Genomic DNA, 26,005 nt, shown 5'->3' on the forward strand with positions numbered 1-26,005 from the left:
TTTTTAGTATTTCGATTTAGTATTTTTGGTATTTCGCTTCGTATATTTGGGATCTTTACAACCGAAGTCCATCTGATCCGATTTGATCAGAAACTTCCATACGCAGGTTTTTTGAATTTTCGCTCTAAAATCGTACTTACGTGCATTATTTATTCCAATGGATTGGATTTAAGTCCTGTTCGCTCATTCCGTTTCAAACAATCTATATTTCGCGCGCACTACTCGTATCCATTCGATAGTATCGATACCCGAGCTTGAATTGAATCGGTTCGAACCGGCTGACAACAATGAGTCTCATTCCATACTTTTAAATAATGTACTTTAATTACTGTACTTGGATCGACATATGGTGATGATTGGAACAGCATTTCCCAACCATTGAAAAGGTAAACCCAACGGTACGTGTTGTTCGTATTCAGTAGATCGTATTTGGATATATTTCTGAGGGTCAGACCGTATACCTTATCGGATTTTCTGATTTTCTTGCCACCATGTCTAGCTCACACACCTCCCAATTTTAAAACTTTTCATAGAATTTTCCAGTATTTTCCAGTATATTTTAATACGCGTTATGTACTCCACCCTCTCGTCCAATGCACCAATGTAGAAACCGTGTAGAAATTCCACTTAAAGCCATGTCCCAGGTCACATCAAATACTAATTCGTGATCAGCATCGAATTTCTGATCGTTTGACATCAAAATCTCATTTTTTCTTAAATGTCGGAAAAAAGCCATGTCATAAAGTGGATAACAGAGGTTTTTCACTGGCGCTTTCAAGGGGTTTTTATAAAAAAAACGGTCAAAAATGTTTGAAACGAACACATATTTCCCCTTCAGGTGTCGCCTTTGGTAATTACATAAAAATGTAGTTAAAATGAAGAATTTGTCTAGTTGGTGTGTAGTTACCATGTAATGAAATGAATTTAGTGTTGACTCTTTTTTCTTAAACCTTATTTTATAAGCAACGCAATAAAGATGAGAATTTAAAGTTAACCAGTCTTGTAGGAAATCGATTCATCAATCGGATTATACGAAGTGTTCTGGGCTTAAGATTCCGGCTAGCTAGTTATATTCAACCGAATATCAAAATAGAAGAATATGATGGAATACGAATACAAATAATTCGTCAGTATATCTTTGGTACATTTTGAATCTACGGCGTATATTTTGGTATATTTCTTAGAATCAGACCGTATATCTTATCAATGGGCCCGCGGTCACACTGTAAGTCACAGCGCATCGTCTCGGCGGCGTCTAATCGTATCCGTGTCCGTGTGTTTATTTACATTTATTCCTTGCTCAAGTTCAGTTTGTTTTGAGTTGTGTTTTCGTTGTTTTCTCGTTATTTTTTTGAAGTTGCAATGCCGGGCTGTCAACTTTAATTCTAAGTGCGTTTGTGTTATATCGTCCACCTTTTTGCTTTCTTTCCCCTTGTTTTGCGGTTTCCTTTTGGTGCAGCAAATAAACTCGTTTTTTGCCTGCGACTGTGTTTGTGTGTGTGTGTCTCTCTGTTTGTTTGCGCGCGGCTTTTTTTTTATTGTTGAATGCAAGTTTTAAAACATTTTTTGTACTGATTGCATTTGTAATTTCCATTGTAGCAACAATTAAAGAAACAGCAACGAAAAACGTAGGCACCGCAGCCTGAAGCAGTGTCAAAGCAGCAGCAACAGTTGAGGGCGGAAGCGGCGGCCAAAAACCGTAGGAAGAAGGTATGGTATGCGCCTATCATTTGAATTTAAATATCTTGACACCATTTCCCGCGTTGATTAGAATAATTTTAATTTTTGTAATTGAATTGACAACGGTACTTCCACTGTCCATTATTTCCCTCCCTTCCTCCCGCCACAAAAAGAAACTCAAACGCCCTTGACAGCTGCCAACTTCGAGAAGTTGCAGTGCTGCCTGCCGCCACTGCCGTTGGAACTCGAGCAGCAGCCGTAGCAGCCGCAGCCACAGCAGCAGCGTCGCGACGCTTTAGTGAAAAGCGGTGAGAAAAGAAAAAGAAGAAAGAAAGAAAAAGGCAAGGCAAGAGAAGGCTTTCGGCTTTGGCTTTGGCATCAGCTACAGCTACAGCTTTGGCTCTGTCTTGGCTTCCAAATCAAATGGAATTTAGCCGGTTTCCATAAAAAGCAGCCCAGACGGTGTCGAGCGGTAGGAGGGGAGGTGAGACGACACCATAGCTTGTGTGGAACGGTTAGAGAGGGGAACAAAGCGAGGAGCAAGCTGCAGAGGAGACCCAAGGCCCCTGGGAGACGCAGAGAGAGAGCGAGAGCGAGAGAGGGATTGGCAGACAGTTCTCAAGTGAGTGGGTCAGTCGCTGTCGCAGTCGACGTCTTGAGCACTTCTCTTGTCTTTACAACTTAGCTCGAGGAGGGGGGGGGACTGATAGAGTGAGCGAGAGAAGGATTATGGATGGGCAAAGCGGTTGGATGAGGAGTTGCGAAAGTTCAGTTGCAGTTACTTGTGCTCTCTCTCTCTGTCTTTGTCTCTCTTTTCAGTTGGTTTTCCGTTGTTGTTTTTTTGTGGGGTGTGGCTGCAACTAACTGTGAGCCGGGGCTTAACCTTTGTCCGCAAGGAGATGCATTCCTATTGGAATCCACTCAAGCAGAACCCCCGCGTGGAACACATTCCACAGAGGTGTCAGTGGCATCCACTGATTGGCATATCCATAACGGTGGTAATTAAATATTTGGTGGAACGACCCCGCCATTGCAGTTTCTAATCGAATCGATTCAATAAGAAACTTTCTTCAAGCCAATATATTCCACACTGGGATCCAATCCAAGGGAAAAAGCGACGCCTTAAGACGCAGCATGGATCGAATTCTCTTCTAACAGCCTCCCTGGAATCCTTAATCCACACTATACCCACATACACTAAGTTCCACACTATGTTCGATTCAATTCCATAAACAAAAATACACTGGAAATGGCGATGCGCTGTATACCCTGTACATCTGAAATACATATATGTATGTAAATTGTATAAATTGGCAACACAAAAAGGCAAGGCCAGTCGCCAAGAGCAACACACGGCAGGGCGAGCTTAAATACACAAATAACAAGACAAATACCATATAATGCCCAAAACGAAAAAAGGCCAAGATACATATTTAATTATTTACTCGAGAACTTGTTCAGTTCTCTTCAGCGAAATTTCAAATGCGGGATTTCGATTTCAAACGTTCTCCCGCGGCAAAAGCACAAGATATTTATGCATGTGTATATGTGAGTGCTCTGCTCTGCTGTGTTTGTTGAACGTGTCGGAGATCAACGTGAGCGGAAAGGCCAGGGCAGCGAGCAGCAACAGAGGAAAGAAAACCAAAGCAAAGCAAAGCCAAGTTCAAGCGTAAATAAATGCTCGCTTGAAAATCTCCCTCTCTCTCTCTCTCTCTACTTATGTATATGTTTATATGATTTAGCTGATTTTACAGCATTAGTAATGCTTAAACTGAACGATTTCGAATCGATTGATTGACCATATATCGATAGATTTTAAGCTTTTAAACTTGCTCAAAGGGTATTCGCAGTTCGTTTTGAAAGCTCTCTCTCCTTCTATCTTCTCTATCCATTCTTATTTTTTTTTTCTCTGTATTTTAATGTTTTTTTGTTTGCTTGCAAAATGATATTTTGTTAGGTGGGCTGTGCGGGGCTGCCGTTATTAAACTTGAAGTCGGTTTTACAGGGTATATTCATGGCAGAAGCAACAAGTAACATGTGTGCACGCCTGAATCTCGGTAATTGCACAACGAGCGAGAAAACTTTTCAATTTGTCACGTCCAACGTCTATGAATCACACAAGTCACACGAATCATATGATCCACAGGGCCTTTTCCCTTCCCTTCCCACCGACTTCTCTACTGATTACAGGATAGCCTTATGGTCGGAATATCGCTTACAGCGTTCCTTTTTCTTGGTCTTTGGCTTCCAAAGCCGATAGTTGATATTGCCTTAAATTAGTTTGTTGTTTTAGCCGGCTCTCGAAGTGAATGGTATCCGCTTATTCAGTTAACAAATGTGTGTTGCTATTTGCTTTTGTTTTCTTAGCGGTGGGCACTAGATCTGATTCAAAGAAATGTGTCTTCCAGCCCACACGAGAAAATACATTTGATTTCATTTGATATATCTCGTTGTGTGCGTGTGTGTGCGGCACAAACAAGAGATGGAAGGAGGCGCCATACCCATAATACCACTCAACATTGTCGTATTCCCCATCAACAGGCAGCTCGTATAAACATCAACATTGTTTGATTGCAAACGGAGAAGACTATTGCCAAAAGAAAACGGCCATCCGCAGCATAGAAAACACACTTCCAGAGTCGACTGTGTGTGACACAGTCAGGGCAAATAGTTTGTTGACCAGGCGAAATGAAAATAAAGACAGATTCGATGTATTTCCTCCGCCTAGATCCTTTGTTCCCCATCTATCCATCCGCTCTCTGGGTGGGCATTCCCTGGAAACTTTAATTATTGCAGACCATTAAATGCCTCAAGCGCATGACGGATGGCGGCTCCGGCTTTCTGGATAGCTAGCTCTTCCATCATCAAATTTCAGTTGCAAAAACAATGGGATACCGAATACTTACATACACAGGAATTCCCTTGAATTCCGTTTCGTCGTGAGTCTGCCAGAAAGTCTCAAATTAAAGCCGAGTCTTCGGATTTCAGCAAGTGGATTAACAAACAACAAAAATAAAACAGCTTGAAGGCCAGAAGGGTATTATGACTTTGTACAGAATTCTTTGAAATGATCAAGATAAGGGAAACAGTTGCAATGGAACATTTTTTCAGCCGAAAGCTCACATTTTGTAATGCTTATTGGATGGAGTAAATACACATAGAAACCATTTCCTTATATTTCTTGATTGATTGAAATGTAACCAATTGTTTCTTGTTTGTTCAAACTTCGAACCACTGTGCCCATGCCCACTGTGGAAGGGAGAACCGGGCTCATTTGCATTCCCCTTTCCCCCCGCACCGGCCTACATTATGCCTGTGTGTGTGTGCTTTGTTCTTTTTATGAGTTTTTTCCCGCATTTCACACTTGCACTTCTCCCTCTCTATTTTGTGTGTGTGTTTTTTTTTAAATTTGTCTTTTACGATGCTGCAGCTGCACATGTTTCATTTTCAGGGCGAAAACGTGGAGGGCGGGGGGTGGGGCGCATCAGCATTGCCAATATTGTTTTCTACCCCACCCCACCCCAACCCCGAGTGGCTGCAATCTCCTGCTCCTCCAGTGCTTTGCACATTTGCATCCGACAGTTTTTTGTTTTTGTAAACCGGACGCACTTTGTCACCGTCGCTGCTGATCTTTAATGCTTCCTCTGTGTGCGTGTGTGTGTGTGTGTGTGAATGATAAATGACATGTGTATGTATGGGGTGTACGATCGTGTGTCTGCATGACATGTGGCGATAGTCGGACGACGACACCTTTGTCGCTCTCATTTTTTCTGTTTCTCTCTCTCTCTCTCGCTATCGGGGGGTGTGTGTGTGTGTGCGTGTCTGTCCTATTTCTCCAGTTGGATAGCCCATTCCACATTCCCCTAACCCATCACATAACCATAAACGCACATTCATAATTTCTACAATGGAAGGCAGCAACAGCGCAGCATAAAATGCAGACAATAATAAACAATACCAAAACAGGCGCTTCCGTTTTCCGGCCATCCATCCATCCGTCCAGTCCATCCAAACGCATGAAAGAACCAACTAACACGAAACACTCCACTTCGTTTTGTTTCGTTGTGTTTCGTTGTATTCCGTTCTGTGCAAAAACAAAACAAAGCAGAAAGCAGAATAATGCGACTACCGACTAGCAGATACCCGCTAATGGGATTTTGGGTACTTAAGAATAGGGGTGACAGATTTTCCTAGCGATCCTTTCTCGATCTCTTTTAGAAAGTTGACACCCACTCCTCCCAAAAATAGCCCTTCCATTGGACTGTTACTACCCTTTCCACATTCTTCTTTCAATAAGTACTATGTGCTCGCTGCCCTTTTTGTTGCGGCAAAGAGTTCAACAAACCGGCCGGCACTCCGACTCCGACTCCAGGAGGGCCGGAGACCACGCACAATGGGACCATGCGTGGGAGCGGGATGGCCTTCATCTTGCCTTTAATTAAACGCATTTCGCCGAGTTGAATTTAATTGAATCAATAAACTAAATCAAGTGTCTGCCAACATTAGCCAATGCCGGAGGTCTCGACTACCGCCGCCCACTTCGATACAGATGCAGAAAGAGCTCTCGCAATGGTTACTCTATCGATAAACACAGATATATTTACATATCTGGGTGGATTACTGATCTCCCTCCATGGCTCCATAATACAGATCTTGTCCTTCAGAATAGCACAAATTTGCTTTTGAATTCTGAATGAGATGTTAATTACATTTTCGATTGTAATGTGGGGGTTTCCGTAATTATTATTTACATGTTTTTTACAATATATTATATCGTACAAACGAGCGCATACAGACGAGTGTGTACAAATGTATAATAGAGCTCTCGCTTTGTCTGTTGTTGCGTGTTTCATTAATGAAGTCATCCCCAGAGTCAAATCAAGTTTTTGTTTCCACTTTACTTTAGTTTTGCATTGCCCCTCCGCCCCACACACACACACACAGCCGCAATGAGAGACATAAGAAAGAGAAACTTGCCTCAAGAATGCCGCAGCTGGAAATACCCTTGACGTATCGATTGTTTCAATGATATCCCACAGATGTGCAATCATGAACACGACATGTATGTTGTTTTTGGTACTATTTCACTTGGCTTGAAACAAATGGATCTCTCATGGATCTGAAAAGTCTGTTGAAAGTTGCAATACCCTCGGAAAGGGTACAAAGTGCCGTTAAAGTTGGTTTGCTGTAAGAAGGGAGGGGGGGCTGCTGTGATTGTCTCCTCTCTCTCTCCCGCTCTGCCTTGATGTCATGCAAAATGCAATGACGGCTGTTTGATGCCGTCGGGCATGCCTTTGTGGGGTATCTGCGCTGACATCACGCATTTGTTTGCATTTGCATTGCACCTCTGGCGGGCCCTGTCGCCCCCTGCTCACAAAACGATCCATAAATGATGTCCCATTGTCCCATTGCTTACTTCAATTGAACTCAATTGGAAATGGGCATGGAATTGGAACTGCGGAATGGGTAGGGGATGAGTGGAATTGAGTCAAGTAGCTGAGAATTGTCGGGAAATTGTGTGTTAATTAGATTCTTCGACTCTTCATCTGTACAGCTCGTGCTTCTCCCCATTTTCGGGTAATTCTCTTCAAGTGATGAGCATAATTAACAAGCCACTTGACACACAGCGCCTAACCCCATCATCTTTGTCTTCAACCCTCCTCCGCCGCCAGTCCTAGAGATGAGAGAGTGACCAGGAATGGGGCCACGCACAAACAGCTGTGTTGCTGCCTCAATTTGTTAACTCTCAACATTTTATTAATTGTGGAAATGTGAAAGATGAAAAAGTGTGTAATGTGTACACTCGAAGAAATACCTTCGATTAAATCTGTAACCGCTAGAATCCATTGGGAATAAAACAGTTTTCGATGGCCTTTAGTTCCGATACTGTTTCGATTGTATCGTGTTTCTCTCAGTGTATGGAGTATAGATTTGGGTTGGCCTCCTCTCGAATTTAGTTCGTGACTTGCATGATCTCCGCCTTCCACGCTTCACGGCCTCTCACTCGCCGATCTCTATGGGTTTCTGCTGTGCGTTGGCTTTAATGTTGGTGGCCTTTTGACAGTTTCAAGTGGCGCCCACAATTTACCGTTAGCCATGGCTCACTTCAAGTGTGTGTGTTTTGTGTGGGGTGTGGGTGAAGTTGAACATGTTAATGGCTGGATCCCCGAGAGAAATCCACAAAAACACAGCAGTCATTCGTCGCTCTTTGGTTCCCCAAAAAAGGTTTTCGATCTTAAAATATGTTGCTTTTTTTTTTAAGGGAGGGATAAATCATAAAATCATCCACTTAGTATAGCCCGGCGGCAGAAATAAATACAAAAAAATTGACTATTTCCAAGGAGAGCCCATCAAGATTATTAAATCTAATTTTCTGAGAATCCCTTCGCAGACTTTTAATTTTTGGTTCCAGTTTCTGTCTCTGTTCCTTGGTAATCATTGATCACTGTAGCCGGTGGCATGCCACCCCATATGACAAACATTTTTGGGGGCAGGTAAATAAAGCCATGATAATTTTCACACATTATTGAGCGCATCGCTCGCTGCCAGGGTGGTGCCGTGCCGCGTCGTGCCGCAAGGTGCAGTGGTGCCATAAGTGGGTTGCACTTTGTTATGCATGGCAGGCGCACGCCCACCAGCCACACACACCACACCACACCACACCTGATGCACGTAACTGTGCCACAATGGCAGGCGGGGTGGGGCATGTCCAAGACTGACCTTGCCTTTCCTACGCCACACACAACACCACACCACAGCGAATGAAATCCGCGGCGATTTTGTCACAAATTACACATAAATTTGCGCGTGTGTTTTGTTCGTTGTCTCTCCTTTCATTTCTCTCTTTTTTATACCCTTTTAGAGGAAGGTATTCGGATTTGCATGCCATGCCCAAGAAGAGTCACTTCCATTTGGAGGCTGGAATATCTCAAAGAAATATCTGTGGCATTTTTAATCGAAACTCAATTAAATTCAAGCGATTTTCAGGCCTGAAGTTCCCAAAAGATCGAATCACATCGAATATCGTATGAAAAGGGTATCAAGCGCCTCCTTCCGTCTGTGTTGGCTGTGTTTATCTTTTTGGCCACGCTTTGTGGATCTAATTTGATTCACAATTTGCCAAAAAAAAAATACATAAATAATGTTTATTTCGGTTAGCATACATAATTATGTCTGGGGCCGGGCCTGGCCTGGCCTGGCCTGGTCTGTTTGAGCGAAATTTGCCCGTAATTGTGCCCCAATGTGTTCCACATTTGGTTGAACCCCCCACCCCTACAAGTATTTGATGTCCCCGCGAAGGTCTGGTCGCGAAATGTACATTTTTGCGGTATATGTATATAGGTATAAGTGAGTTTTTGCATTTACATAAGATAACGAACACCTGGCAAAGGCAAGGGTGGGAAGGGAGGCGCATTCCCTAGGCATTACCAGTCAGTCCATTGTCCAGGTCACGTTCGTTCTCCACCGACGACAGCCGTGTATGACAATCTGCTTGAAATTCTACTCAAGAAGGGGCCCTGGGTGGGGGGGCTGTAATCATGGCTTGATACATGCCTACATATATCTTCAGGTAAAGCCATTGTATCCCGAATTGCAGATCTTGGGGATATACATATGGCCAATTCTAGGTACAGTCGAGCTCAGGGGAGCTCAGAGAGACACCGCACGTGGCCGTTCGCTTATGGTACATTTTGTATGGCGCATACACGATCCAGCCCCTCCCCGCACTTTCGTGGATGGTGTCATACAGCCTTAAACCAAGAGCAAGACCCCTACGCTCCACATGGGTTCCAGGCGGTGTTTTCTTTGCTTCTTTTTTTTGTTTTGTTTTATTTTTTTATGTGTTCAAACAGCAAAATTCAATTAGCGATCGGTTCGCCCACCACCCAAGACACCGAAAAAGCGAATGTGCGTTTGAATTTTTTTTTTGGAACCACTAGAAACGAAAACAAACTGTGCCGATTGCAAATATTGACAGTTGGCCCGGGCTAATGCACCTTGCACAGCCTCCTCAGCCACCCCCCCACCATATCTATTCAGTAATTCCCATTTAAAGGCATAATCGAACCATCCATCCATCCATCCATCGGGGAATATTCGAAGTTTCGAGGGGCTTCCACGGGTACCAGCTGTGTTTGGTCTCTATAAATAAAGTCAACTTGAAAATGGCAAAAAATATTCATGGGAGAAACCATTTATGGAGATGGATCTTGAGACAGGGGAAGTACTGATGGGAGGAAATATACGAATACTTATTTGCAGCTTGGGAAACCCGAGGAAATCGAAGAGTTTTGACACGCTTTTGTTGGGGGCCTTCTCCTCCTGCTCCTCCCATCGGCTCTAACCAATCCATTAGGCCCCTCCACGTGTCACTTTGATGAATGTTGTGTGCTGTTGTTGGTCTTTTTATACCCGATACTCAAAATGAGTATTGGGGTATATTAGATTTGTGGTAAAAGTGGATGTGTGTAACGTTCAGAAGGAATCGTTTCCGACCCCATATATAGTATATATTCTTGATCAGTATCAATAGCCGAGTCGATTGAGGCCTGTCTCTCTGTCCACTGTTACAGACGTTAAACAGAAAACGCAGAATCGTAGAGGCTGACTATATCTTCTAGAGTGCAAAATCTGAACCAGATCGTATAATTATTATAGCCAGAATCAAGAAAACAATTTCATTCTCTCTCGCTCTGTCTCTCTCTAACACACAGGTTTCATGGTCAGTTTTGCCTATTGCAAAATATGAGTTCAAGGATCTCAGAGACTATAAGGGCTAGAGCAACCAAATTTGGTATCCACACTCCTGTGATATCGGACCTTGACCGTTTTGTGTCAAAATTTCGCCACACCCCTTTCTGCCCCCGCAAAGGACGAAAATCTGGGGCATCCACAAATCTCAGAGACTATTAACGCTAGAGTAACCAAATTTGGTAGCCAGACTCCTGTTAGATCTCACTATTAAACGTATATTTCAAAATTTCGTTCCCCCTTTTTTTTTTTTTAGTTTTATTTTAAGCAAAAACAATACAAATCCAAAATAATAATTACTCAATAAAAATCAAAAATAATAATTATTCAATAAAAATCAAGAATAATAATTATTAAATAAAAATCAAAAATAATAATTATTCAATAAAAATCAACAATAATAATTATATTAATAATTATTAAATAAAAATCAAAAATAATAATTATAATAATAATTATCCAATAAAAATCAAAAATAATAATTATAATAATAATTATTCAATAAAAATCAAGAATAATAGTTATAATAATAATTATTCAATAAAAATCAAAAATAATAATTATAATAATAATTATCCAATAAAAATCAAAAATAATAATTATAATAATAATTATTCAATAAAAATCAAGAATAATAATTATAATAATAATTATTCAATAAAAATCAAAAATAATAATTATTCAATAAAAAAAAATAAAAAAAATAATCATACAATAAAAATCAAAATTATTAGAATAATAATTTTCTGTCTCTCTCGCACGCACTCTTTGTCGTGTCGTGCAATGTTAGCGCCGTCTGGTGGAGGAGAGCCATTCTGACTAAGTATCGGGTATAAATGTAGCAGCAGCTCACAACGTTCCCCCTCCTTATGTTATCGCATTGTGGACCCTTTACATAATGGAGGGGCACACACACACACATACACTGTAGGCATTCCGCCGTACTGTGCATATCTCTGGCCCCTTTCTATGATTTTCATTGGCTTTTATCTAATCTCAATAAAATTTGAAATATACATATATGTATGTATGTTTTTGTTGATTTTTGTTGTTGTTGCTTAGGCCGTACAAAAGAAATATGCGACACATCGCTCGAAATGGTAAGGCTATGGTCCGCAGAATGGGCCACAACTCTACCTACCAACTCTACCTCTCTGTCTTTTGGCATCACAGACCGCGATTTCTCTCAATTTTCCTCGCACTTGTCGTGACTGATGAAAGAGAACCAGGAACCCTCGTCACTTGGGAGTGCTGAAAGCAGTTACCAAAGGAAGAATTACGCATATGAATTTCGAATTTGAAGAAACCTCTAAAACGCAACAATTATTGCCAAATGCCATTGATCGTTTCGTTCGCCTTCATACATCGTATGATATACCGATCCGATGAATCCAGGGAAAACTTTTAAAACTTTCCATCAAAAGTACAGATGTAATTCCCTAAATATATTCAAACATATGTTCCATTAACTTTGATCTGAAAACCTATTTAAATAATCAAAACTTAACTTTTTCGGTATTGTGTTGGTATTTTTTTGGTCATGTTTTCCTTTACTATTTTCTCCCATAAGAAAGATGATTCTTTGTTAACAATTTTTCCTAAAAGTCTCTCTCTATATTGAACTATTTAAAACAATGTTATTATATATTATTTTAACCTCTTTAAAAATCTAAAAAAAAAAACTTCAATGCAAAACACAAACCACTTTTATTTTTTTGCAAAAATCTCGAACACGAATAGTTGGCCAAACTCGATTAAGGGCCAATCAAGAGCTAATTTATAATGGAAAAATCAAATGGAAAATCCATCTATTTTTACCTCTTTACCACTTGCAATGTGTACGACATCTGGGAAATGCCCCGATGCTAATCAGGATTATGGGATGCCCGGAAAGAATCCATCTCTGTGTGGATTGGAGTAGTACCTCAAGGTACCCACCCTTTCGTCGCATTCCTGACTCATGGGGCGGGGCGGGGCTGCCTGTGTCCCCATCGTGCCTGCTCATTTCTGTGATCGTTCGTGTTTGCTCACAGCACATCACATCACCTTGCCATCCATCCAGTATCCATCCCGTCCATTCCGCTTTGTTTCTTTTTTCTTTTTCTTTCTTCTTGTGTTATTTATTACACATCTTTTGGATCGTTTTGATGTTGCTTTTGTGCCTAGTCAGACTCCAGCTCCAGCGCCACTCCTCCTCCACCGAGCCCCCCTTTGCCGCCTGTTGGGCACTTCCAAAAGCAAAGCAAAACAAAGGAAAGGAAAAGAAAAATAAAAGGAAAAGCAAAAGCAAAAGAAGAAGGCGGTAAAAATGAATTTCGTAATATTTTAGTGTAATCATCGCTTGATGATGGGGCCACTAGTGTGGATGTGGATGTGGATGATGATGATGACGACGATGGAGGGGGGAGAAGAGTCACGATCTCGATCCAGAGTCTAGACGGAAACCGAAAGTGCTCTGGCCATTACAAGGCGATACGGTCAAATATATTAGAAATGATTTTCCAGATATTTTCCAGACGACAAGCTGGATTATAGCTTATAGCTGCATTTATCAGCTTTATGGAATTGCAAAGTTCACTACAAACAGATGTAAGATACTTAAGTTATGTGGGGAAAAAAGAAGCCCAACCTCTGACAAAAATAACAGGGACAAAATCTATCGTTAAAAGTCGGTGTTGAAGGATCTACAATTGACTTGTGATATCTTTCAGATTCTATTACTAAGCATTGTATCCACTTTATCCGTGATATATGTACATACATATGTATGTATAATACGGATTTGTCATACTGTATTTTTTTTGTAGTATTTTTTAGTATTCAATCAGTTCCATAAAACGATTCCATTGCTCAGCAACTTCTCCGGCCAATGATGTCATATGTACGAGTATGTGTTTTGGTGACTGACCCCCCCATCCTCAATTGCTGCCTCAGTGCCTTGCTTTACGCACTTGTAACTGATAAAGTTGCACTCACAACAGCAACAACAACAACAAAAACAACCATCAAACCACGACAGCTCAATGATTTATAAACATTAAGTATACAGTGTGGCAAGTGTGGCTTTTATTTTTGTAAAAAAAAAACGAGGCGACAATCTCTGTAGGGATTAAAATTTGATCAAAGAACTGGGAGATGTTCCGCTTAGTTGGGGATCAATAGAATGGCTTTGTCTTTCAGTTCTATGAGTATCTATTGCATAAAATATAACTTTCTTACACCACTGTACATACATATGTATGCTTGCATGTGTGTGTGTGTGTGCCGGCTTATGGATTGAAAACTTTATCAGGCCACTGCCTGACGGGACACTGGCCGCCGCGCTCCCATTTCCAGTTATCCAATAATGTCCACACTGTACGTTCCACATAGATATGTGGCGGGTATGTACATATGTACATACCTTCCACGAGTGTCATACGATCGATATTTGGGGGCTCTGTGGGACAAAGAGAAGGATCTGTGACCTGCCTTCTCGTCGTTCCGCATCCTCCGCTTTCCTCCCCTTATTCCCATATTATTCCCCGCTGAAAGATGATGATGTGCTCGACTCGTTGCCGCTTAATCGCAGTCGCCTGCTGCCTCGACCACTTTTGGTTTTTGGGTGCTTATGCCCCAATTCGACAGTGGGTCTGGGGTCTGGTCTTGGTTGGATTGCGTTTGGTTGGGAGCATTTCGAAAAAAAAGTGTTTGTGTAGCGGGGGACCCAAAAATAAAAGTGAAAACTTTTAATGCGTGTGTTCTCCGCCCCTACCCCCAACCCTACAGATCTCCGGCCGCTCTTTCAGGTCGGGGATTTGTTTGAGTGTGCGTGCGTGCGTGTGCGTGTGTGCCGTTATCAAATGCCATATTTTTCATTTATTTGTTTATTGGTGATTGATTAGGCCATAAGGAGGCCATTAGCTCTCAATGATTCGGCTCCAAAATAAAAAACTTATTTTATTTGGAAGGATACGCACATTATGAATTAATGGCAATAAAACAGGTAAAAACAGCACACAAGTACATAAATACATACATGTGTACGCATTTATGTACGCTGTGGCTTCTGTGGGCCTCTCTTTCATTAGTTGGCTTTTCTAGCCATAAAACAGCCAGACGATCAACACTGCTATTCTGGCCTTCGACCAGCTGTTGGTCTCTTTCCATCACTCACCCTCTTTACCGTTTTGAGGGCACGTGCTGAAGCGCACGCACAATTAAAGAGCGGGAGGGAGGAGAGAGAGAGAGAGAGAGAGACTAAGCCCCTGGTCAGTGTGTCCCTAAAACCCATTTGCCAATTCGCAGCTGCAGCTGCTCATGCACTCCTCTCCCTCCCTTCCTCTCTCTCTCTCTCTGAACATTTAACATTTCTATTATTTTATTTCCCCTCCATCTACATTTGTATTTGTTTTGCAGATGTCATTGACGAAAAAGGATCCATCGCTGCGTGTTGCCGCCTCCGATCCGCATCTGGTTAGCCTGGGCGGCGGTCGTTTGAGTACCGCCGTAACCATACACTACATACACATTGGTAAGTCGTTTGCACACACACATGTAGAATGTAGATGCAATTAAATACACACACGGGACACGGGACACGAACCGTTACTCTACCTCTGTTCGTCGCGCAGACACATGGGCACGCACGCACGCACGCGCGCGCTCTCTCTCTCTCTGTCTCTCTGCAAGGTCACTTGTAAAGCGATAAGCAAAGTACCGAAAGAAACAAACGACACAAAAAAGAAAACCAATTGCGAAAGAAAACGCACAAAAGCGAAGCGGCAGAGCAAGCGGCGATAAGGTGATTTTTTTTACAGTGGTACCTAAAACCACGCGTACGGCAATAATGACAAAATATCGGCTGGATCGGTAGTGATTTTTGAAAGTGCCTAAATTCGGAAAAGAGTAAGGAAAAACGAACAAAATTGGGTAAACTTACTTCTTTTGAATGAGAGCAGCTTAGATCTTCAGAGCTTTCGAGATTATCAACCACTGTGCCTAATCTTGCGGGCCACATGCGGCACCGCGAGCGCGACAGAGATGGCCAGACCGATAAGGGCCTGGGGGATGGATGGATGGATCCCAACCTCACATTCCCAAATCGAACTCCGGACGAAAGACTTGAAGTTTTTTTTTTTGGTTCTCTTTGCTAATTGGTTTTTATTTTGGTCTTCTTCTTCGCTCAGGGGATACGACAATCGGATCGGCCGGGACGTGCAGCATCTCGTTGAATGGAAGCGGAGTCCGGCCGCTGCACTGCACCATCTACAGGAGCGACGCCAACGAGGTGACCCTGGTGCCGGAGCAGGAGGCGCGACTGCTGATCGACGGCGCCCCCATTCTGGAGGAGACAAAGCTCAGCCAGGGGGCGATGATCACCATCGGCAACTCGAATTACTTGCGGTTCAACAATCCGGCAGAGGCGCAGATGATGCGCTCGGCCATGGGCTCCAACGAGCGGATTTCCATGCCACAGATCGACTTCACGCAGTCGGCGCGACAGGCCCACGAGCTGAGTCAGTCGCTGGAGCTAGAGTCCTTCTACGAGAGCATCATCAATCCGATCAAGCACTCTGAAGGGCTCCACTCCTCCGGCGGATATGAGCAGCAGCAGCTGGAGTGCCCGAAGGTCTTCACCTCCGACCTGGTCACCGTCAATATGCCCGCCAAGGATGTGCTCGGTCAGAAGTATGCGAGCTTTGCCCGCAATCTCGCCGAGAACCATCGCAACGAGAAGCAGATGAATAATCAATATGCCAAAGGAGCAGGAGTCGGTAATAATTCCGGCTACTGGAACGTACCCACCAATGCGGCCATCTACAAGGAGCAGCAGCAGCAGCAGCACCAGCAACAGCAGCTGCTGCATCATCACCAACAACAGCAATCCCATCCGGATCTGCTTACCAAGGTGAACAACGATCGCTACGATCGATATCCCAAGCCAGGCGGCTTCCAGATCTACTCCATGAATGGCGTCAACAATGACATCAACAATGGAAACGGGAGTGCAAATGCTAGTGGAAGTGGAAGTGGAGGAGCTGAGCTGGAGGATATGCTTAAGATCTGCACGGAGTATGCGGACAGGAACACATCTGCTGGTGCAGTGGCTCCACCTCCAGCTTCGCACAATACATCGAGCACCTCGAGCATCACCTCGTCCCCGATTGTGCAGAATCGAATCAAGACAAACGGCTCCCTGCCGCGTGACAAGAAGTCGCCATTCCCCCAGCAGCCCAGTGGCGGGAGCGGCGGCAGCAGCACCACAAATCTCTCGCTGCTGAGCAGCGCCTCGGGCTACGAGAATGTACGTCTGCTAGGACCCAATCGCGTGGAGATCAATGGGCAGCTGCATGTGCCGGCCTCTGTGGCGGCGGCCGCCGGCACAGCGGGAAGCGGAGGAGCTGGCCCCAGTCCGGCGGTTCGATCGAGTCACGAGAATGTCAGTGGGAATATCAGTGGCGGGGCAAAGTATGTGCCACAGAGCCCCAGGACAAAGATACGCACCAACTGCATGTCCCCCAAGAAGGATGTGTCCTTTGGCAGCGCCTTTGCCCTGGCTACCGCCAACCAATCGCCACCGCCATCGAACGCCGGAGCAGGTCAAGCGATGGTAAAGCCGCCGCTGGCACCCAAACCACCGGCACCCAACCAGCAACGGGACTATGAGCAGCTCTTCAAGTCCTTTGAGCGCAAACAGCAGCAGCTGGACCGCCTGGTGCCGCCGGCCAAGCGCAGCAACAAGAATGTCAACAATCTCACCCTGAATCTGAATCCCGCCGAATCGCTGTCGCAGTCGCCCAAGCCCAGCCGCAAGCCGGCGCCAGCACCGCGCAGCATACACCTGGAGCAGCGCCATCGCCGGGAGCTGATCCAACGACGGAAACAGCTGAAAACGGAATTGGCCGAGCTGCCGCCATCCACCAGCACAGTGGACAATCCTGAGGTTGGTTTTGCTTCCCATTCGAATAGGATTTCATATAAAAGTACATTCCCTCTTTCGTTTGGCATAGATGGAGCCGCAGCAGGTCGAGCAGCAGCAGGTGACGCCGATGTCGCCGCGCCTGCAGCTTCAGGCCCTGCAGAACCGGATACGCCGCCTGGAGGCCCAGAGGAACGCCACGCGCGTGATGGAGGAGAATCAGCAGGCAAAGCTAAAGCAATCGATTGAAATGAAGCAGGATCAGCTGAAAAAGTGAGTGAATGCACAGAGAAAAGAGAAGTTTATTAATTGAGACATTGCGTTTATTTCCAGACTCCGGGCCATGCTCAAGCAGAAGCCGAACAATGCCTGCCTCAAGGAGGAGCTGCAATTGGTGTGCGAATCTCTGGAGAGTGATCGCAAGACGTTCGAGGATCTGGAGTTTCAGTACTTCGAAGAGGAGTCCGAGCATCATGCCAGCCACGAGGAGCTCAAGCGCCAGGAGCAACGCCTCACGCTTGAGTCAGAGCTGGCCGCCTTGCGCATTCAGCTGGGCCCCGACGACGAAGAGCAGCAGCCCACCTCGCCAAAGAAGAGCGGATCGGGAGCCGCAGCCGGACCCGCTTCCCTAGGCAGCAGCAGCAGCAATCTGATCAACGGCGTCATGTCTCAGTCTCTATTTGGATCTGCGGAACTGCTCTGCCCCAAGCGACACCACCAGGAGGATCTGATGTCGAAGAGCGTGAACGAGAATATGTTCTACAACCACAAGATCGAAGCCACCACCAGCACACCGAAGCGTCTGCCCCTGCAGCTGTACGAGGATGGAGCTGCGACTGGCAGTGGGAGCTGTGAGCAAATCAGCTTCAATCTGTCGCTGCAAAGCGATCGGTTCGAGGTGAATCCCCTGGAACGTCGGGTGCCCTCGCAGGACGACATCGATCGCATATGCAAGGTGGCCAATGATGCACCCATCTCGACCAGTCAGGGAGCCAGTACGAAGATCTTTGACAGCTTCAAGGAAATTGAACGAAACAGGAAACTTTTGCTGGCTCAGCAGGGTACGAAGAAGGCGCATTCATTTATGTTTAGTCTCATTAAGAATCTGTCTCTCTGTGTCCCCCTCAGGTCATCAGGTCATTGAGCATGAGCGACAAAAGATGTACGACCTGAAGAAGAAATGCCACGCAGAGGCACGCACCCAATATTTGCTATCCACACAGCAGTCGATGGAGCAGAAACAACTGGAGCAACAGCTCGAAACGGACGCCAAGTGAGTTGACCCCTCTCCTCTCTCCAGCCAACAGCTAATTGAATGGCCGCCAGAGGCAGCCCCCTCAAGTTTCGAGTTAATTAGCTGAGCAGCTGGCGACGAAATTGCACTTAGAATGCTGCCCCCTTCTCCTTTCCCCCCACAAAGCACTACAACACAGGGTTTTGAGGCTCGTCATTGGGGCTCATCCATAATAGCACTCTTTGAAGGGTTCTCAGTCATCGAATTGATTCGAAAGAATATCACTAAATAATATAATGGGTGGTATATTTTTGCATGATTCAAAATAATTCAATTGAAACGCAAATTAAATTTCCATTAATGTAAAGATTTTGCCTTCCGATTTACCCATGGGATATTCGAAGAAAAATGACAAACGCTCTACAGATTTCACCGAATAAAGTCCTAAATAAATAAAAGTCTAATAAAACATAGAACAAAAAGGATAAACCAATTGAAAATATTCCATTTCAATTTAAAAAAAAAGAGATTAATTTAATTGATCATTTTGCAATTATCCAGAAGTACATATTTGATTTGAATTTTTGTTTATTTTGGAAACTGTTGAAGCTATGACACAATATCTTATCTATCGAGCATTTGAGTAAAGTCGATGGCAATATTAATACACTCAGAGAAAAGGGGCATCGTTCAAAGCAGGGACCGTAACTGTTATAAGTTTTACAATAAAAAATTGCAGTCTAACAATTATTTTCCAATTTTTATAAAAAACGTCACAAATAAAACTTATTTCTTATTTCTGGTTTTTGTTTTAATGAAATTGAGAAATAAGCCCTTTTTTATTATTTCAATAAAAAAAGAAAATAAGAATTATATTTGATTTATAGAATATTAATAATATAATTCTCTTTGTTTTTCAACATCAATTCAATCTGAATATAAAGCACTTTAAAAAATATATATTAAATTTGTAAAAAAATATATATTTAATCAGAATATGAAGATATTTAATTTAAATATAAAGTACGTCTTTTTTAAAGATGAAATCTATATATTTAAAAAATGTAATATATTTAAATCAAATATTTTCAAATTCATTTCAAAATTTAAGTGATTTTTAAAATTTGAACTCGCGCAGAAAATCCATTCGTATACATAAATTTCAATTCGTGTAAATATTTAATTTAAGTGCTATTTTTTGTATCTGAGTGTAGCTGATTTTTGTTGCATCTTTATTTATAGCCTAGATATTTATTGTTTCTGTGAATCAGAGTTTATTACACATTTATGAATATTAAGGAAAGTTTTTATGCAGATTTATACAGATATATAGTATACAGATTGTATAATTTAGGTAATGGAGGGCTTTTTTTATTTTTGAACACTCCCCTCTTGACACTTTTAAATGCTGTGGTGTCCAGTGTAGACTTTAAGTGCCTTATGGGGAGACATGCTCATTGAACTCGTCGCCGTCTCTATAATTAATCAAATGTGGTTTGCTAATAGCCAAACAATGCGTTGCGCTGCCTGCCTCTCCCTCTGGCACTATGCTCCACCTCATGGGTGGCTGTCGTCTCCAAACCGGTTGCCAAATCACTTTGAATTTTTTTTGAATTGAAAAACCAAACAAAACTCTTCCCAACACACACCAAAATCAATAGACTAGACGTGAAGGCAAGTCTGCTGTCGAAGGTCGAAGCTTCAGATACCCTTTGCCGATTGCAAATTTTTAGTTGAATTTCTTCTTTCTCTTACGCTCAGCACTCTTGAAAGCGCTCTGGCGCCATGTTTGATCAGAGAGAGAAGAACGAAGTTTGCTATTGTATTGAGCAAAATAAGACCCGAAAAGAGAGCGCGATGCGGGACTGGACCTTTATTGGTAGTATCTTTAATTTAATTTAACGAATGAAGAATCCAAAAGAGTACCCGCACCCGCTCAAATGTGCCAGCTCTCACTTCATTGCACAGAGGCCTGCCCGGAGGTATTATGCTCCCCCGGGAAACGGTACACTAGTGGAATCTGTACTCCTCTCCGCTTGGAGTTTTTTGTATATTTTTATTCACGACCTCCGATCGATTGGCGGCGACGTCACCTGTGCTCTGCGATTCGCTTCAGTTGAACTGATAAGCTTATCAGCTGCTTCTGTCCCTGTGTGTGTGTGTCAGCGATAGGGTGCATGCGAGTGTGTCTGTGGCCACAGGTGATTGGGGTGTGGGGTGTGCACCCGCTTAGTCAGTCAGTCAGTCAGTCTTCGGTTGGAAATGAGCGCGCGCTGCGAGCGAATCGAATGCGAATACGAATACGAATCGCTTTGGCGGGGGAATGAATCATTCCATTCAGAGAAATGCACCGTATAAATGCGATGATTCCTTGCTGGTACGCGGGGACTATACGACAAATTACTCAGAAATTACTCATTGATCACGCACTTATCACTCTCTCTCTCTCTCTTTTTCTGCAGCGGCGGCAAAGATGCAAAATTGTTTGAGAAAACGGAATTGCAAAAGCTCAGCGGCCCTGAGGCGGATGCAACGGAGGAGAAGGAGCAGCAACAGCAGCAGAAGCAGAAAGAACAAGAGCAGAAGACAAACAACGATAAGGAGAATAACGGTCAGAGCAGAAAGTCAATCGGAAGCAGTCCCTCGGCCACAACAGCGACAACAACACCCCAACAGGTGAGTGGAGAAGACAGAGCCAGAGAGCAAGAGAGCAACGGACGAGAGCTGCTGCGACGCACAGTGGATCGGTTGCCAAAAACTTGCGGCAAATAGATCATAAGCGAACGAGCGAATTGTCTAGAATTATAAAATGTGCATAAATCTTAAGGGAAAAAACTTACTCTATCGATGGAAAGCCCAAAGAAAGACTGAAAGTTCCCAGATATGTATTTAAGAAACCTTTAAATTAAGACAATAGTTATTTGTAATGTTTGGGCAGTGTAGTGCTTTTTTTTGTACGAAATTCAAAAGTGTTAACATAGGATTATGCCTTTTGAAGTTCTTTGTTTGCTTATTCTGTTTAATTGGTGTATTTAAGATTGATGTATCTGAGCATTGATTGAAAATGAGTGGAGTGATTTGTGATCTCCATTATTCCATATACAGTCTATATATGGAGCAGGACTTTCTACGGAAAAAACAAATATTTTAGATAGATTCAGATATATCCGATTATTTCTCTTAATTAAGAACGTAGACTGTGTGTCCGATCTATGCTCTACAAAGTGTATCATATCGAATATTGTATGTACTCGTACCGTCAGCGTTAGGAGTGATTGAACGACTTGACCTCCCAGCACACAATTGACGACCTAGGCCAAACAACACGGCGATGGATTCTGTTTTTATTCCACATAGGCATTGTTGTTTTTGAATCGATTTCTGTTTCTCTTTTTCTGTTTGTGGCTTCCGGGAATTCTGGTTTTCGAAAAGGCGCATTTCCCCCACTCGCACCATATTTCTCCAACGCCTTCCCACTTCCCGCTCTTCCGTTCGGTGAGTAATTTCCTTTCTGTCCATAAACAATAACATTTGCGAAGACCAGCCATTTGCATTGTAATTCCCGAGAACATTGCATTAATGCAGCACCAAAAAAAAAAAACAGTTTACCCATAGATAATGTTTATGGCAGGCGTCGATCGAGGTTTTATTCCACTGTTGATCAAATTTGTTCTGATAAGGCAACGGGTGTCATTATTTTGGATATTATTCGAACACCATCTAAACCACCTCCAGCCAGATAGCAAATAGATTCGTGAATAAAAGTATCGTTCCAACCAAGAGATTGGGGATTTTACTGGAAGGCTATGGCGAGCCTTTTGCACGTCTATTGATCACTTAATGGTGCACTATTGATGATTGATTGAGCTTGTTACACCCTGTAGAATATTATGCTGGAGATCCCAGTAGACTCACGGCTGACAGCAATTGTTTTTGGGCTCTTTTATATAGAGGACTTTGCCATGACATTGTCTGTTCTCTCACAGAATACCACTGATGGATAGGAATTGTTTATGAATATTTAAATCAATATAGTACAGGTAAAAGCGACAGTCTGCATTGGGATGGGTTTCAAAGATATGTATATTTTAGAATACTTTTCTGTTAGTCCCAGTAGTAGTTCTAGAATCGTAGTATATTTGTCTGTTGCTCGAACGGAACCACCCCAATTTTATTTATCCGCTCTCTCGTCAAGTTCATTTGGATCAAGGCCTGTGAATATAAGGTGGTGTGCTCTTTCGCCTGCCTATCTGCCCAGCATCCTGTTTGCAGTGTTTCGTTTTTTGTCTGGTTTTTGCCCCTGCCACAACCGCGATAGTTGGAGGACCGGCCGACACCAGGCGATCCATCGGCAGCTCATTAGTCACGAGTTTCTGGTCTCCGCCTCGGCATTCTGTTTGCTATTTTATTTTAGCTTGTGTTTATTTTAAAACAGCCCCCTTCCCGTTCCGGCCGGCCCCGTACTGCCCGCCGTCCCATTCGCCATTCCGGTGATCGGCAAATGCTTTAGCTCTCAATTGCAGATTCTATATGGACTACACTTATTAATAAGTTTAATATTTTCAGCTGACGACTTGTTGTTTTTTGTGTGTTCTCCCTGATACCCGGTACTCGAGGAGGTGCCAAGGGTATATCTTCGATTCGGACCAGTCACAGCCGAGTATACGGCCGATCTGATCAAGATCAAGGGCATTCGCCTAAACACCCTTGTGTCACCAAAGGACTATCCTAACAGTCGGAAAGGGGGGGCTATGTCTGTGACGATAAGGACTATGTCGTTCTTCTGTCTCGTCATGGGAATACTTGTGATGATATGATGATAAACCAGCCTAGCGTAGCGGGTATTCCGTAGTCGGTATCTCGTCTATAGCTCATCCTCCAACTTGGTTCTGTTTTGTGCTCTTCTCTGGCCCGAACTCTGTTACGCATTTTTGTTGTTTTGCTGTTGTTTTTGGGTTGTTTACGTATTACCCTTTACCTTGGTTTCCACCATATTTGTTTACACGTTGGTCCGTGCACATTGGATCGTTAGCCATCGTTATCCCTCGTTCAATGGCCACACAAATCTTTGCTCCATTACGAGTATAATTACCTCGATCTCAATCCGCTCGGCTGCCTGTCTGCCTGCCTGTCTGCCTGCCTGTCTGCCTGCCAGTCTGTCCGCTTCTGCTGGACAATGTTCGTGCGCGCCTCATTTGAATGGCCATAGGCGGAGGCACCACCAGCCAGAGATCTCTCCATTCGGCACTCGCGCAGTTTGAATCCAATTTCCCGTGGAGGAGCAAGTGCTTCTGCAATCCAGAACGCAACATGTCCGTCTGGATGACCTACGTACAGCATCGTCGCACGGATGCGAACGCACGACAACGCATGGAGCTGTATTATCTAGTGAGTGTCAAGGTCACGCATCACTCATCGCGCGGAGATCGGATAAATATGTGCGATTATAGCTAGTATGTTTATGAAACCGCAGCGAACAGCAGCTCCTGTTCGTCCTGAGAAGGAATATGGAAATGAATCATGCATAATGCATAAGAGATAATTCCATCCACTAATATGTTTTCACATTCTCATTTCAGCAACGCCACTCGCAGCCAGAGCTAGAGCATCATGCCATAGCGGTGGGCATTGGAAGTGGCAGTGGATCCACAGCCCAGATGATGGCTAGGAGTCCGCGTCCTCTGTCGGAGGCCAACAATTGTGACGCAACAATTGAGACGCCCAAGTTTGCCAACGGAAGTGGTGGTGGCATGGAATTGTCGGCCATCGAAAACAAGAGGGCCAGCAGCAACAGCAATTCCCAGGACACGGCATCGGCGGGCAGTGGCAGTGGGAACAGCGGCAGCGGTGGCAGCACAGCCAGCGAACGGAAGCGCGCCCTGCCCAAACACCAGCGTCCCCTGACCCGCTACCTGCCCATCTTCTCGCCAGACCTCAATCTGAGGCATCACATTGAGACCGCTGGCCACCAGATCGATCTCTGTCCGCATGTTTTTGTCGATGCGCACAGTTGTCGCGGGTGAGTAAAGCCACCACGCCACGCCACAGGACATGCGTACAATGTTCTTGTTTCTAGATATCTACACAAGCTGGGGGCCACGTTCCACGCGTGGTCGAGACGTTGGTTTGTCCTCGACAGGCAGCGCAGTGCCCTGATCTACTACTCGGACAAATCGGAGCGGAAGCCACGAGGCGGAGCCTACTTTGCAGTGAGTTGATCATCAGCATATGTATATTGCACCTTCAATTTGATTACCAACTAACGCGTATCCGTATCCCCCTGGCAGACCATCGACGAGGTGTATCTGGATCATTTGAATGCCTCGAAGAGCGGCCGACCACATTGCACCTTCATTGTGAAGACCAAGAAGCGGAGCTACAACCTTCAGGCAGCCTCCGATTCAGCGGCGCGCATTTGGATAGACGCCATCATCACGGGGGCCCAAGGAAATCTGGATTACTAAGGAGCCAGTACCCAGTTCAAACACTAAACTTTGCCCAGTGCCCACAGCAGCTGTCTCAGCTATTGGATGGCGAATATTTCTACACTAGCATAAGCTCTAACTAACTAACTGATGAACCCCAACCCCATCACACACAAGAAAACTGTAGCTCTGTAAGACCAAAACATCAACCTATTTGGGGGGGAGGACCTGTAACAACACACATCCTTTGAACGGGCAATAAATTAGAACTTTTACTTTTGGCGAACTAACGAAATCCGAGATTTCAGTACTGGACCAAAGTTAAGAATGTATTTTTTATATGGAATATACATATATATACTGTATATGATATGATGTATTTACTTTATTTACTATATGTACTTGTATGGCTTTTAATTTTTTCACAATCTAGCTAAGAACTCTATATATTTTCTATAGGACGAAATGTGTGTACAATACAAAATATGAAGAAAAGCCCAACGCTAATAAAACAGCCATTTCGTAGCCTAATCAAACAGATAAACACTTAAATCACACTAACATCCATTTTGTACAACTACTACGATAACGAGAGTATTTACTTGTAATAGCCAAATGGAATAGCCCCCCACATGACACCTTTACACTAGAAGTTTCATTGTGAATTTACCTATATATACATACATATATATTTTGATAACTGTATAATTGGAAGGATCGAGAGAGGGACAAACCGTTTGTCCAGGACTAAGCCTAAGACTAAACAGAACTTGGAACGATTTGCTCAGGCAGCTGGAAAGGATAATCAAAAACACACACAAAAAACAAACAACATTAATAAATATATATATACAGCATAAGAAATAACTATAAATATGTATTTAGTAAATAAAAATAATTGTTTTTTTTTAGATAAACATAAACGGAATTGTTTTGTATTCTCTAATGCCATGCCACCAGATAGGAAGGCCTTTCAGATTTGCACTATTGCCATTCCCAAGACCCAGATTTGAC

The 26,005-nt window shown here is 43.6% G+C and overlaps 1 protein-coding gene across 3 annotated transcripts; it reads left to right on the top strand.

Moving 5' to 3' along the window:
• Positions 1-1,231: 1,231 nt before the first annotated feature.
• LOC108160971 (pleckstrin homology-like domain family B member 2) lies at positions 1,232-25,803 on the top strand. 3 transcript variants are annotated; one of them, XM_017295273.2, is made up of 11 exons: positions 1,232-1,389; positions 1,600-1,710; positions 14,830-14,944; positions 15,600-17,356; positions 17,424-17,605; positions 17,666-18,393; positions 18,461-18,605; positions 21,029-21,242; positions 24,146-24,585; positions 24,643-24,775; positions 24,854-25,803. In XM_017295273.2, the coding sequence occupies exons 3-11, from the start codon at positions 14,830-14,832 to the stop codon at positions 25,028-25,030; spliced, it is 3,891 nt and encodes a 1,296-aa protein (XP_017150762.1). In that variant the 5' UTR covers positions 1,232-1,389; positions 1,600-1,710; the 3' UTR covers positions 25,031-25,803. The 3 variants fall into 3 exon arrangements, with proteins under 3 accessions (XP_017150762.1, XP_017150770.1, XP_017150778.1); XM_017295281.2 differs by lacking the exons at positions 1,232-1,389; positions 1,600-1,710; positions 14,830-14,944; ... (2 more) ...; positions 17,666-18,393; positions 18,461-18,605 and adding an exon at positions 20,812-20,943; XM_017295289.2 differs by lacking the exons at positions 1,232-1,389; positions 1,600-1,710; positions 14,830-14,944; ... (3 more) ...; positions 18,461-18,605; positions 21,029-21,242 and adding an exon at positions 23,840-23,954.
• Positions 25,804-26,005: the final 202 nt, after the last annotated feature.

Source organism: Drosophila miranda, chromosome XL (assembly GCF_003369915.1).
Source record: "Drosophila miranda strain MSH22 chromosome XL, D.miranda_PacBio2.1, whole genome shotgun sequence".
Classification (NCBI taxonomy): domain Eukaryota; kingdom Metazoa; phylum Arthropoda; class Insecta; order Diptera; family Drosophilidae; genus Drosophila; species Drosophila miranda.